This window comes from Lipotes vexillifer, unplaced genomic scaffold (genome assembly GCF_000442215.2).
Source record: "Lipotes vexillifer unplaced genomic scaffold, Lipotes_vexillifer_v1.1 scaffold156, whole genome shotgun sequence".
Lineage (NCBI taxonomy): Eukaryota > Metazoa > Chordata > Mammalia > Artiodactyla > Lipotidae > Lipotes > Lipotes vexillifer.
Window position 1 is genome coordinate 757,427 of NW_006770074.1, and position 11,707 is coordinate 769,133.

Sequence of the window (11,707 nt, forward strand, 5' to 3'; positions counted from 1 at the left end):
GGAAAGAGTAGAAAAGTAAGAACGTGTCACTTTTCTTGGACTACATATGGAGTTCAATGTCTAACTCCCTGTGCGAAGTGGGGTTTTTTTAATTTTGTTTTTCACTGGGGGAAAGTATGGAAGTGGAACTCATTGAATGCGGGGGTAGAAATCTCTGCTGAGAGTCTGTGAGGTATAAGTTGGCCAGCCACAGCAGCAGGAACTCAGGCAGAGGTATTGGAGTGTAGTCAGTGTGACAGGAAGCTTATTTTGGTGTTCTTTCTGTGCCTTGCCTTGTCCTTGATGTTTACTCCAGGGGACTGTGTTTATGTAGAGAGAAGGGAGAGGTGTCTGGGAAACGTACAGCATTTCACAGCATGCTTACCCAGGGTCTTAGAGACCAGGGATGAAGATGCTCCGTGACGTGAGAGAGTCTAGTCCTCTGTCCCTTTCCCAGCTGTCTGTCCCCCAGCTCTACTTAGCTCCACTTTATCTGCTAGCCAGGCATGTGCCACGTGCTAGCCGATAAAGCCTGTGTTCTGAAAGCCCCACCAGAAAGGCCGTTTTGTCTCCGCTATGGTTTGATCAACAAAATTTGTTAAAATTTCAGGGACCAGTATTTAAAGCAGAGGTATTTTGACTTGAATATTACTTAAGAAGTCTCTCCCTAAATATAGGAAGTAAAACCATAGCTCCCTGGTCTGGGCTGCTTTCACAGAAGCAGAGGGATGGGCTTTGTGGCCACCTTTCAGCTTTAGGATCGAATAATTGCCTTTTCATTTCCGTTGGGAAACTTACCGATGACCCCGTAGTCATCCCCACACTAAGGTTTTCTGATATTTCGTCCAGATTTCCTTTCCCCTAATAATTGCACCCCCTGTTTTTAGGCTAAGCATTTTCCCTCCTTTTTGTGTTTACACCTTTCAAATACTTGCAGATTGTTATCGTGTCACCCTCTTAGTCACCACTCAGCCGAGCTGTACAGATGTAAGCACCTTTAACTGGCCTTTCCAGGCAGTCCTGCCCACCCCTGAGTCATCTTCCACTGCTCTCTGAGTGCCCTCCGGGCATGGCCGCCTGGAGCCGAACATGGGGTCACGGGTGGGAATTGCTTTCCTCCTTTGTCGAGTTGGAAACTGAACACAGCTGCGGTGCAGCAGCCTCAGGTCTCGCTCACACTGCTGGTCGGTGCTGCCCACATCCCCTGTGTATTTGAGTTGCGTTTCCCAAATGTGGTGATTCAAAGACCCGTGGGGCAAAGGGTTTAGCTGTGCTTTCTTTTTCGTCCTTGGAGTGTTGTGTCACCATGGGGAAGTGGGATGTGTGTAATTCGGAATTCTGTCAGCCCCTCTCCTGGTATTTGCATAAGGTCTGTGACCCTGACTGTTCATGAGCCATTTCCTTCTCTGTGTGTGGACTTCTGTCCCAGAAGTATTTTTCACGGATGTTCATTCAACATTGATTGATGATCTATAGTGCCACTGTGTGCTAGGCATTGTGTCAGATGCTAGAAAGATCTGAATAAGATACAGTACCCACTCTAAGAAGCAATTTAGTTTTAGTTTAATTTGGGTTGGAAATGCCAGATTCTCACATAGGCTTGCTCATGGTAGCAGTGAGAGGAGAGAGCAGATTTATCGGAACATCCATGAAATTCTTAAACAGCATCCAAAGTGAGGTCAGATCTCCCAGATCCCGGAACATAGAGGGCGGTCGTGGGTCTGGTGGTTCCAGGACCTCGCTGCAGGTCTCTGGTGTTAGTGCTCCAGTGCTGATGCATTGCACTCCCCTCCTTCCTCCTCTTCCTCACGGGCTGATGTTCTGCATGCTGCCCGGTTCAAATTCCTGAAAGAATCTTTCTCACCTGTCACTTTTCATTTCTCTTTAGACAGAGCTTTTTTTTCCCCCTCTGCCAGCCTGCTATAAATTGACTATCCTTGAATCAAGTGCAGTAGCAGCTCTCCCCTCCCTCCCTTCCTCCCTCCCTCCCTCCCTCCCTCCCTCATTTCTCACCTTCTGCTCTGACCTCCATCCCCAACTTCTGGTCGGGGAGAGGACAGAAGCCAGGGTCATGTGCTGGAAGACAGCTGCCTGAGGCTGACCCTTAGCAAGGGACATGGCAGTGGCGAGCCCATGATTGACCTGTCTGGTGCATCCTCCCAATGCATCCACCTGCCATAATCCAGTTATGTGTTATTTCTTAACATTCTTCACCCTACAGACTGAATGGTAAATTCCGTCACCAATAGCATACTTCATACGATGGCGGGGGAAAATAATATTGTCATGCTGCTAATTAAGCTTCACTAGGACAAAGCCAGTCTTTTTCATCATTGAGTTTTCACCTCCCAACCCAGTGCCTAGCCCAGAGTAGGCGCTGATGCGTATTTGTGAAACGGGGGGAGGGAAGGTCTGCCGAGGGAGCTCGCCAAGTATCTGAAGTAGGCAGAGGGTGAAGGTGAGGTCTGCGTGCGTCCTCTGCCCTTGCCTCCATAATGTCCGATGTAGTAACGAGCACACAGTGGACAAGCAATAATCACCCTCAGCCTATCCTTCCAGTTGGTTACTGTTTCCACTAGAGTTCTGTTTCCTGCTGTGAATGCCTGGTCTCTTGCTTGCTGGACTAAGTGCCACTGGGAAGCTGTCCCTTCTAGCGGAGGCAGATTTGCCATACTTGCCATACTTCCCTTTCACTCCGAGTAAAGAAAAAGCCACCATGCTTTGAGCCCAGCTTGATTATCATAAAGCTCAACATACAGTGTAAAATATCCAGAACGCTGCACGACTCTCTCACATAGCCATCAGTAGAATCTTATATAGCCGTGATCAGATCATTAACAAGAATTTGTACTTCTCGTTCCACAGCTGACTGACCAAAGAGTTTGTGTTAATTGACCTAGTTAGTCAATGTCTCTAAATGTGTAATTTCTTTTTAACAGAATGCTCTTATAGCCCAGCATTTTACATTTGGAAGGAGGCACCCTATACTCAGGGAGTCCAGCCTTGGATGGGAAATCTCAAAAGGACATAACCCAGATTGTAGGATTTTCTGGCCAGGGGAGAATTTGGAGTTTCTTCATTTTACAGACAGAGGCCTTGGGGCTTGGAGAGGTTTGATACTTCGTCAGTGGCAGAGTAGAAACCAGAAATGATGTGCTGATAGCCAGTGATGAATTTTCTCTTTCTAAACAAGATGAGGCACATCCTCTTTCTGTTTTGTTTTTAAGTAGTCTTGGTCAGCCATCATATCCCAGAAAGCATAGGAAAGGTGTGAGGAATGATGGGTTTTTCCCTACAGACAGGGCTGTCTGTCAGGCTTTAAAGAGGTCAGGGAGCCTCCGGAGCAGGGGCGGGTGTGTCTGGCCTGCCTCTCCGGCGTCTGCCCTTGGCGGAAGTCAGCTGCGCCTGCCCCAGGGGGCGTCTCTCTCTCCATTCTGCCCCCCACCCCGACCCCATCGTTCGGAAGGAGATGTTCAAGAATGTTGGGGAACTTTTTTTGTTTTTTAAACAAAATGTTTGTGGTATATGAATGGCTTGCCTGTGTCAGGGGTTGACCTGCACCTGTGGTGTTGGGAGCATAGCAGACTCAATGTGCCCTCGTCAGGGCCTCATCAGGAAAGACAGCGATTGGTGGTGACGTGCACGATTCAGAACCGCGGGCTGTTCCTGGCCTGGCTGTGGAGGGCTTCTGGAACCCGGTGACACCTCCCTTCCTCCTCACCGTCTCGGGCGCTCACCTTTGCCGCCGGTGAGCCTGCCCAGCTCTGCCTCTGCAGTTGCTTTCAGAGACCCCAGCTTTCTTTCCCGTGACGTGCTTTCTTTAACCTTTTCTAAGTCTGTTGTATCGGTAACAAAGCGGCACAACCAGCCCAGCACTGCAGTGGCCTTTGAGTCAAGGTGCAGCGTGAACGATGCTTCCTTACTGGCCAGGCTCTTGGAAAGGGAGGGCTCGGCGGGCCTCTTCTTGCTGATGGCGCGTGGCCTTCCCCTGCTTTCAGCAGCCATGTCTGTCTTTCCAGCTTTACGATGTTACCTTGTTTGACTTGCTCCCTGTTAGTGGACAGCATATTTCTCGCCCTGTTCCTTGCTCCCTTGGGACACAAAAGCCAAGTCCCAAAGCTTGTAAGCACTCGGTGTAGGCTTTGACCTCTTCAGGAGGGCCGTCAGGGCCACCCGGCGTTCTGTCTTCACACCCCAGTCTTCTCCCGGGGTTCACCAAGCCGTGGGCCTTGCCCCACCAGAGGTCTTCAGTTAATTCAGTGTCATAACCGTATTTTTTATCATTAATGAAACAGAGAAGACAGCGTGTCACATGTAGTCACGATTGACCACTGCTCTGTGGAAACTTTGCTGTATATGTGTACATACCCGTATTTAAGTGTGTGGTGGGGTCATAATCAACGTTAAAAGTTTGAAAAACGCTCGTCTACACAGTCCATCTACAGAGGTAGCTTGGCTCATAGGTTTCTAACACTCAGATATCCAATATTATAAAAACCCTTCCCCCTATCCTGGCCCCAGCTGCGAGCCCTGGTCTGCTAATAGATTCCATCTCGCCCACACACGCCCTGTTTTGGGATCCCACCTAGGGCCGGAACCTAGGGGTTCCCTGGCCTCTGTGCTCCGGTCCAACAGTGCCTGCACCTCTGCTACGGTGACGACCCGGTGCCGAGAGCCCGCCCACCGTTACACGTAAACCCCAGCTGTGTCTCCACTCACCTGCCCAACAAGAAATTGAGTCCCCAGGCCCTGCACTCCTACCTTGTCTAACACCCTCTGGGGACAGCAGTGCTCAACTCCAAAACTGGGTTTTTGCTCAATAGCTTTAGCACCTGACAGTCTAGGGTTCAGATTGGCCACTTAGTAGCTTGGTGATTTGGGTCCTTATGTCAATTCATAGATAGTCAAGGATGCTCAGTAAATACTAATTTTTCCCGCTCTTTGTTCTCCTAGCGCTTATACCTGGGTTTAGCTGGGTTTCACTGTTTGATACCTGCTCCCACTGGATCTATTTTTAAGATACAACCTCTCTCTATCCTAGTAAGTAGTGTCGACTAAGCCATCCTTGACCCTGAGCTGTGACATTGAGACAGGTTTTGACTGGGAAGGGGTTACTTCAGAGGAGACAGGTCCAAGAGAGGGAAGAGTCAGCCCAGCAGAAAGGGAAGTAAACGATAAAAGCAAAGATGGTATTCTTGTTCTCAAGCAAATTTTCTGTTCGCTTTCCTTTCTCTTACCTACCTGCCTGACAGGAATTGATGTGCTTGGATATGTTTACTTTTTCCACTTAAAGGGCAGGGTAACATCCTGGTTCAGCTTTCTCCTCTTGAAGAGCTGGAGCCCAGCTCCTGGCAAATAGAGGGACAGTGGAATGTAGGCCCTGCTTCGCCTCTGGGTCCACGTGCAGTGGTTGGTGTTTGGTCACCACGGGCCCATGTGTTTCTCGCCAGGAAGGTGATCTGAATCCATTTCAGCGTGACGTGTTCAACTCCCTGGGCTCACGGGGCCATCTTGCTTCTCAGTTTAATCAGTTGGTGGTCTCCCAGAATTCAGAGAGGGCTGCTGGGGTCTCCTGCTCTCTTGAGACTTCAGAATACCAAGGCAGCTACAGGAATAGAGTGGGGACATCTGCTCAGCTAGGGAGACTGTTTGGGTCCTTTAAGTGACACAACAGTCCCACCAACAGCACCCCGGTTCTGCCCCATCCAAGAGTCAGAAACAAACTGAACACTTGTTGTCGCGTTACTCTTGTTTCCTCAACAGTGCTTTACCTATGGTTATGTGACCAGAAGTTTCAGTAGAATTGTTTTTCTTTCTGACAATTATAATTTTTGCTTAGTTCACAGATACAGAATGAAAAATGTTTTTGGCTGTTAATGTTGTAAGAATCATGGCTGTCTTTCATTTTACTTGTTCCCCCATCTCTCCTTTCAAGGTTAATCTCAGGCTTTTTGGTTCTGTGAGTTTGTTGCTGTCTTTTTCAAAAATCAGTTCCACTTCTCCCTCAGAGCCTGGCACTGAAGTGCCGGGAGAGAGTGAGGCAGCCGTGGTGCTCTTCCCCAGGTGACACTCGGGTAGGACTTTGACCATCCCCGTCTTCATGCGAGCAGGAGAGTGGTCCTGGCACCAGCTCCAGCTGCTCTCCTGCTGCGGTTTCTCTCCTTGTACCGTGCTCCCCATCCAGTGTTCTGTTTGATGTCGTGTGGTCCTTTTTTTTTTTTTTTTTTTTTTTTTTTTTTTTTGCGGTACGTGGGCCTCTCACTGTTGTGGCCTCTCCCGTTGTGGAGCGCAGGCTCAGCGGCCATGGCTCACGGGCCTAGCCGCTCCGTGGCATGTGGGATCTTCCCGGACCGGGGCACAAACCCGTGTCCCCTGCATCAGCAGGCAGACTCTCAACCACTGCGCCACCAGGGAAGCCCGTGTGTTCCTTTTTTGAGGCTTGGAGAGAAAGCTCTGTTCTTGAGCTTCTGAAAGACCAGGGTATAAACTATTACCTCTCCTCTGAGCTCCATGACCTTGAATCTGTGCTGTGGCCAGAAACATGAGCAGCCACCTGGCTTCATCCGTAAGGGATGTACCTTCTGTCCCGGCAGTGGTGGCCCCTCTTCTCCCGAAGGCTCCCAGCAGGTGTCTGCAGTAGCCTAGCTGCCCTGCTGCCGCGCCTCCCTGTGCCAAATCTGTTGTAACTTCACCTGAGGCTGTTTGTAAATAAGAGGTAACACCTTCCGGTCCTGCCTTATTGCCGGCAGTTACTTAGAGACACGAGCACTAAGTGCATATCCCTCCTTACCCCCCCCCCCCTATTTTGATTATTTTCTTTTCCTATGTCTCTAGCCTAGTTCAAGTTTTGGCTTCGTAATTACAGCTGCAGTTTGAATATTTTGGAAATATTTATAAGTCTAATCCAGACATTAAAATGTGACATAGTTCATGGCCTCTCTCAGGTGACCACTGTTGGTGATAAATATTTGCTAAATGAATGATTGAATCAAAGAGAAAGAAAAGGCGGTCTACATTGGTTAGGAGCACCTATATCATATAAAATACTGTCCTTGAATACGTAGGAGTGTGAAGGGTAAGATTTTGTCCTCAGGAATCTTACAGTCTAGTTTGCAGATTGAAGGATGTCTGAGATTCTGAGAGTGGGTAATTGTGTCAGTGATAATAATGGTAAAATAATAAGAGCTAAAATGTATTGGACCTTTCCATATGTCAGGCATGGTACTAAATATTTTACCTAATCATCTCCCCTGGTTCACCCAACAGCTGTGTGAAGTAGGTTTTTTACAAATAGGACAACTGAGGCTTTGAAAGGGTTCAGTAACTTGGCCAAGGTCACAGATCCTAATAAGGTACAGTTAGGGTGTGAATCCAGGTCTCTCTGGCTCCAGACACCTGATACTTCGTCAGGATTCTGTTTTTTCTGTCTCTCCTTCTGAATGAAATACTGATGGTACTGTTGTCCCAAATACAGCCAGAGGACAGAGGGGGAAGCTTATTTGAAGAGGAAAATGACACCAAGTTAACACTTTTGCATTGGATGTGAAAGTCAGAGAGTAAAGAGAAAATGCCTGGAATGGCTCTCAGGAGGCAGAATGGCTGGGGATATCAGTGTAATTTAGGTGAGAGAGCCATTTATGTAAGTGATGGTTAAAGCAGTGAGACTGTAGGCCCGTAAGGAGTGAGCAGTCCAAGATGAGGATTCATGCCGCATGTTGGGGTATGTGTGTTTCCTGCATATCCTATTTAGAACTCCCCGGATGGTCTTAGTAATTCCCAGATTCTGTGACTGGGATCCCCTCTTCACTGTTGCTGCTGTGATAGTGTTAGTTTTTCCCACCTCCGGCGAACTAAACGCCTCCCCTTCTACCACTGCCTCTGCCCTACCTCATGTCATGGCATTCTGATCAAATGCCTGTCTCGTTACAAGGGTCAGGGGACCATCCTTGCTGGATACCAGGCCTGGTGGACCCCTTTTCATCACAAATTCTTCTTTTCTCCTGACACAGGCATCGAATGCCCCCGAGGAGCCCGAAACCTCCCAGGCTTGGTGCAGGAGGGAGAGCCGTTCAGTGAGGAAGCAACGCTTTTCACCAAGGAGCTGGTGCTGCAGCGAGAGGTAGGGCATCTTCCAGGGGCTTCTTGGATGAGGAGGGGGAGAAAGTGGGGCTCACACGGTCTGATGGCAGAGATCAGTCTGTCCCTTTTTCCGGTGCTCGGCCTTCCCCGGCCATGATCCATTCTGTGTCTGCCCACGTCCCATTCCTTGAGCCCTGCTTCACTGGCCAGTGGGCGTCCTGAGATGTGGGATGAACACCAGGCCGGCCCAGCCAGGATCCTAAGGCTGAGGGCTTACGGCCTTGCAGTCTCCTCCTTGGCGAATTAGCTGAGCTGCCTGCCTCTAGCTGGATCTAGAAGCTTGACTAACCCTGTCAGGGGCCAATTTTCTTTGAACGTTTATTTGTATCTTTGAGTAATTGTATTTTCTGTAGCAGGTTTTCTGACTTAATTGTATTTTTGTTTCTGCCTGTTGGGCTGGCTCTTGCAGGCAGGAGTTAGGCTGCTCAGCTGCCATGGTGCCCATCTACCTGCTAATTTTTATCAAGTCATAGTCAACAGATCCATCTTCTTTCCAGGAGTATGCCAGTCACTCATCCTGCTAGGTGGGCACAAAAAAGGAACAGTGGGGAGTGTGCTAGGCTCAGGCTTAGGATTTTAGATCTGCCTTTTTCCTTTTTTTTTTTTAACAAACCCATAGGGTACCTCCTGCTTTCATAATACACACAGTGAAAAAGATTATGGGGGTTCTAGAGGTTATCTTGCTCATGAGTCTTTGTAGGTTTTTGGGAGCAGATGTGTGGTCTTCTTTGGGTTGCTAAGTGATACAGATACCTGTTTATAAGCTTCCGCATCTCTCATTTTGATTTGAAACACCAGTGAATATATTGGGAGGGGGTGCTTAATGCCCTTAATTGTCTCATCAGTCTCACATTCCACTCTATTTTGTTTGTGGTCAGATGCATTTGTTTGTGAAGAAGCCATCCTTATGTTGGCATGCAAGGTGTCTTTCCCCTCCGCCCTATTTTGTGACTCCACAACATAGGTTGAATTGTTATCAGTTAAAGATAGCTTCCCACTAGAGAAGTATTTCAAGAATCCAAACACTCCTGTTGTCTGTCAGTAGCTGTTGAAATTCTTTGACATTGCACAGGAATTAGGTCCAGGGGGCAGATATTTTAGAATTCCCCTCTGTAATATCCCCTTTGGATAATGAACTACAGAGCTGTTTCATGTTGGAATTAAGCAGGTGAGTCAGATGTTTGTTGGTTGGTTGTGCTTTGGATGGGGGGAGGAAATCCCCTCACTGGGCTGCCCAGGACATTTGTTAGTAACATCCTCATCACTTACTCTCTAAGTCTCATTTCTGTTCGTTGCTCACCATAGTCCTCTTCCTGTTGTTTCCCGTCTCCTAAAGCTTCTTTCCCTTTCTTTTTCAACTCTTGTTTCCCCAGCCACTTTTCTTCCTGATCATGTTTCTGGCCCGCTGGTGATATCCAAAAGCACAAGGGGGTCAAAGAGAATACTGACCACTGAAAGGAGTGAGTGGCCCAAAACTCTTTTACTCTCTCATGGTTATTATGAACTTATCTTTGTCTGTGTATTTGCTGATATTTGATTGTTGAAAAAGATTAAAAGTTTTCCCCATTTTCGTTGGTGCCTCTGACATGTAAGTTTGCAGATCCTTAGTCTAATCCAAAGTTGGTATTGATCTTTCTTGGTTGTAATGTCCCAATGTTTCGTAGCCGTGGGTTGGGGCCTCTTGATCGAGAACCTTACTGCATTTTCTTAGCTGCTTGTATGATTACTTGGGCTGACTGTTTTGAAAGGTCTTTATCCAGAGGAAAGATGGGTGTGGCCTAAAGAAAGGATAACTTGAGATTCTGGCTAAAGGAACCAGTTACAGCCTACTCTCCCAGGCATTTTCCTTCATATAATATATGAAAACTCTTTTCTGAACGGTGTAGGAATGAAGAGAGGGTTTTGTTTTGTTATAGGTTTATTCACTTACTTCTACCTGTATAGTACCTTCATTTTTATTCCAGGGGTTGTCCTGGGGAGCGTTTCTCTTTGCCATCTCCCCCCCCCCACCCCCAAGGATCTAGAAAAGCCTGATGGATTGGTCCTCAGACGTAGAGGTCCTTCCCACCCTTAGGAGAAGGGCCGCGGGGTTTCCTGAATGGCTGAGCAGTGGTCCGCAGCCTCACACCGCACACGGCTCTCACCTTCAGGGCAGCCTCCACTCCAGGAACTCCTCTGTGGCCGAGCTGCTGTCCTGCTGACTGAAGTTGAATGGGTTTTCTTACCTTGTGCCTGTTCCCTTGATAATCACATTTAGCTCAGGTAATCAGGTGTTGTGAAGATGTGATTGGCCTTGATCCTGCCCCACCCCTCCTTTAAATTCTTTTTTATTATCTTATTTTGGGGCCAGGATTTCTCTACCCTCTGCCTGCTTTTCCCAGTCACTGTAAATCTCTCTCATGTAGGAAAGGAGTTAGTAGCACATGGATCTCATGATTTCACAGCACCTCCTGGGCCCCATGTGTGATCCCACAGAGATATGGCCATTAAGTTGGACTCCAGAACCCACAGACTGAATTGAGAAGCATGTGAAGTAGGGGAGAGACTGTGTAATGACCACCGCCCCGAGGTCAGCCCCTGTCGGGGAGCAGACAGAAAGCTGGGGTGTGGGGTGCCTGGCCCTGAAAAGCGACTCCTTGTTTATGAGGTGGGTTGTCTTAGCTTTGGGCAGATAGAGCAGGAATTGCTGCCTGTCTGCTTCTCAGTTTGGGGTGGAGACAGACTTGTAGTCTTTCCATCCCATATCCTCATGTGGAGCCTGTACCGTCTCACACGAGACTCCTCTCATTTCAGCTTGAGACCTGAGAGCCCTGCTTTCCTGAAATGTGTTTTTACGATGACACTAGTCAGGACGGAGCGCCTGACATTTCTGGCCATCACTCAACGCATTTTCCTGAGTGTCTCCCCTGCCACCTTTCATCACCGTTCTTCTTCCTCTCCGTTTTTCTCCATGGTCATTCTCCTCAGCCATTGGTTCCTCTTGGCTTTTGTTCCTTCCCCTGAGTCGGGAGTCTGGGAGGACTGTTCCAGGTCAGTGGTCTGGGTGTTCTGGTGATGCTGCCAGCTTCAGGTCATGAACAGTAAGCTAGACACCATGTCATTACCTGATTCTCTTTGTGACCTTGAAGGCCAAAGCAGCCAAGAAACTCTGAAAGGCCTTCAACAGTTCTTCTCAGCCTCACTCAGCTGGTGTATAGCAGGGATGGGCAGATCCGGCCCACTGCCAGTTTTGTAAATAAAGCTTTATTGAAACACAGCCACACTAACCTTTTTATGTACTGTCTATGGCTCCTTTCATGTTATAACAGCGGAGTTGAGCAGTTACAACAGGATATATGGTCTGCAATGGCTAAAAATATTTACTATCTTTTTATCAAAAATGTTTGCTGACCGTGCTGTACAGGTATTGCCAGGTTGGGTTTAAATGGCTTGGTACAGCCCTGAAAATGAGTTTGTTCTCATGTCCCCGGCTTTTGAGGCCGGGCTACTTCTGGACCATACAACATGAGATCATTGTGTCCCACTGGACGGCATGTGCTTGGTGACACCCCCTTTGCCAATCATCCCCCCCCCCCCCACCACGACCCCC

At 48.2% G+C, this 11,707-nt stretch overlaps 1 protein-coding gene across 1 annotated transcript in view; it reads left to right on the forward strand.

Annotated features, from left to right (window-relative positions):
• The window catches only part of SND1 (staphylococcal nuclease and tudor domain containing 1), a 439,500-nt gene that overhangs the window by 329,372 nt on the left and 98,421 nt on the right, over positions 1-11,707 (forward strand). The window contains exon 16 of the mRNA XM_007446006.1: positions 7,989-8,098. Coding sequence (XP_007446068.1) covers positions 7,989-8,098 — 110 coding nt within the window. The remainder of the gene's footprint in view (positions 1-7,988; positions 8,099-11,707) is intronic.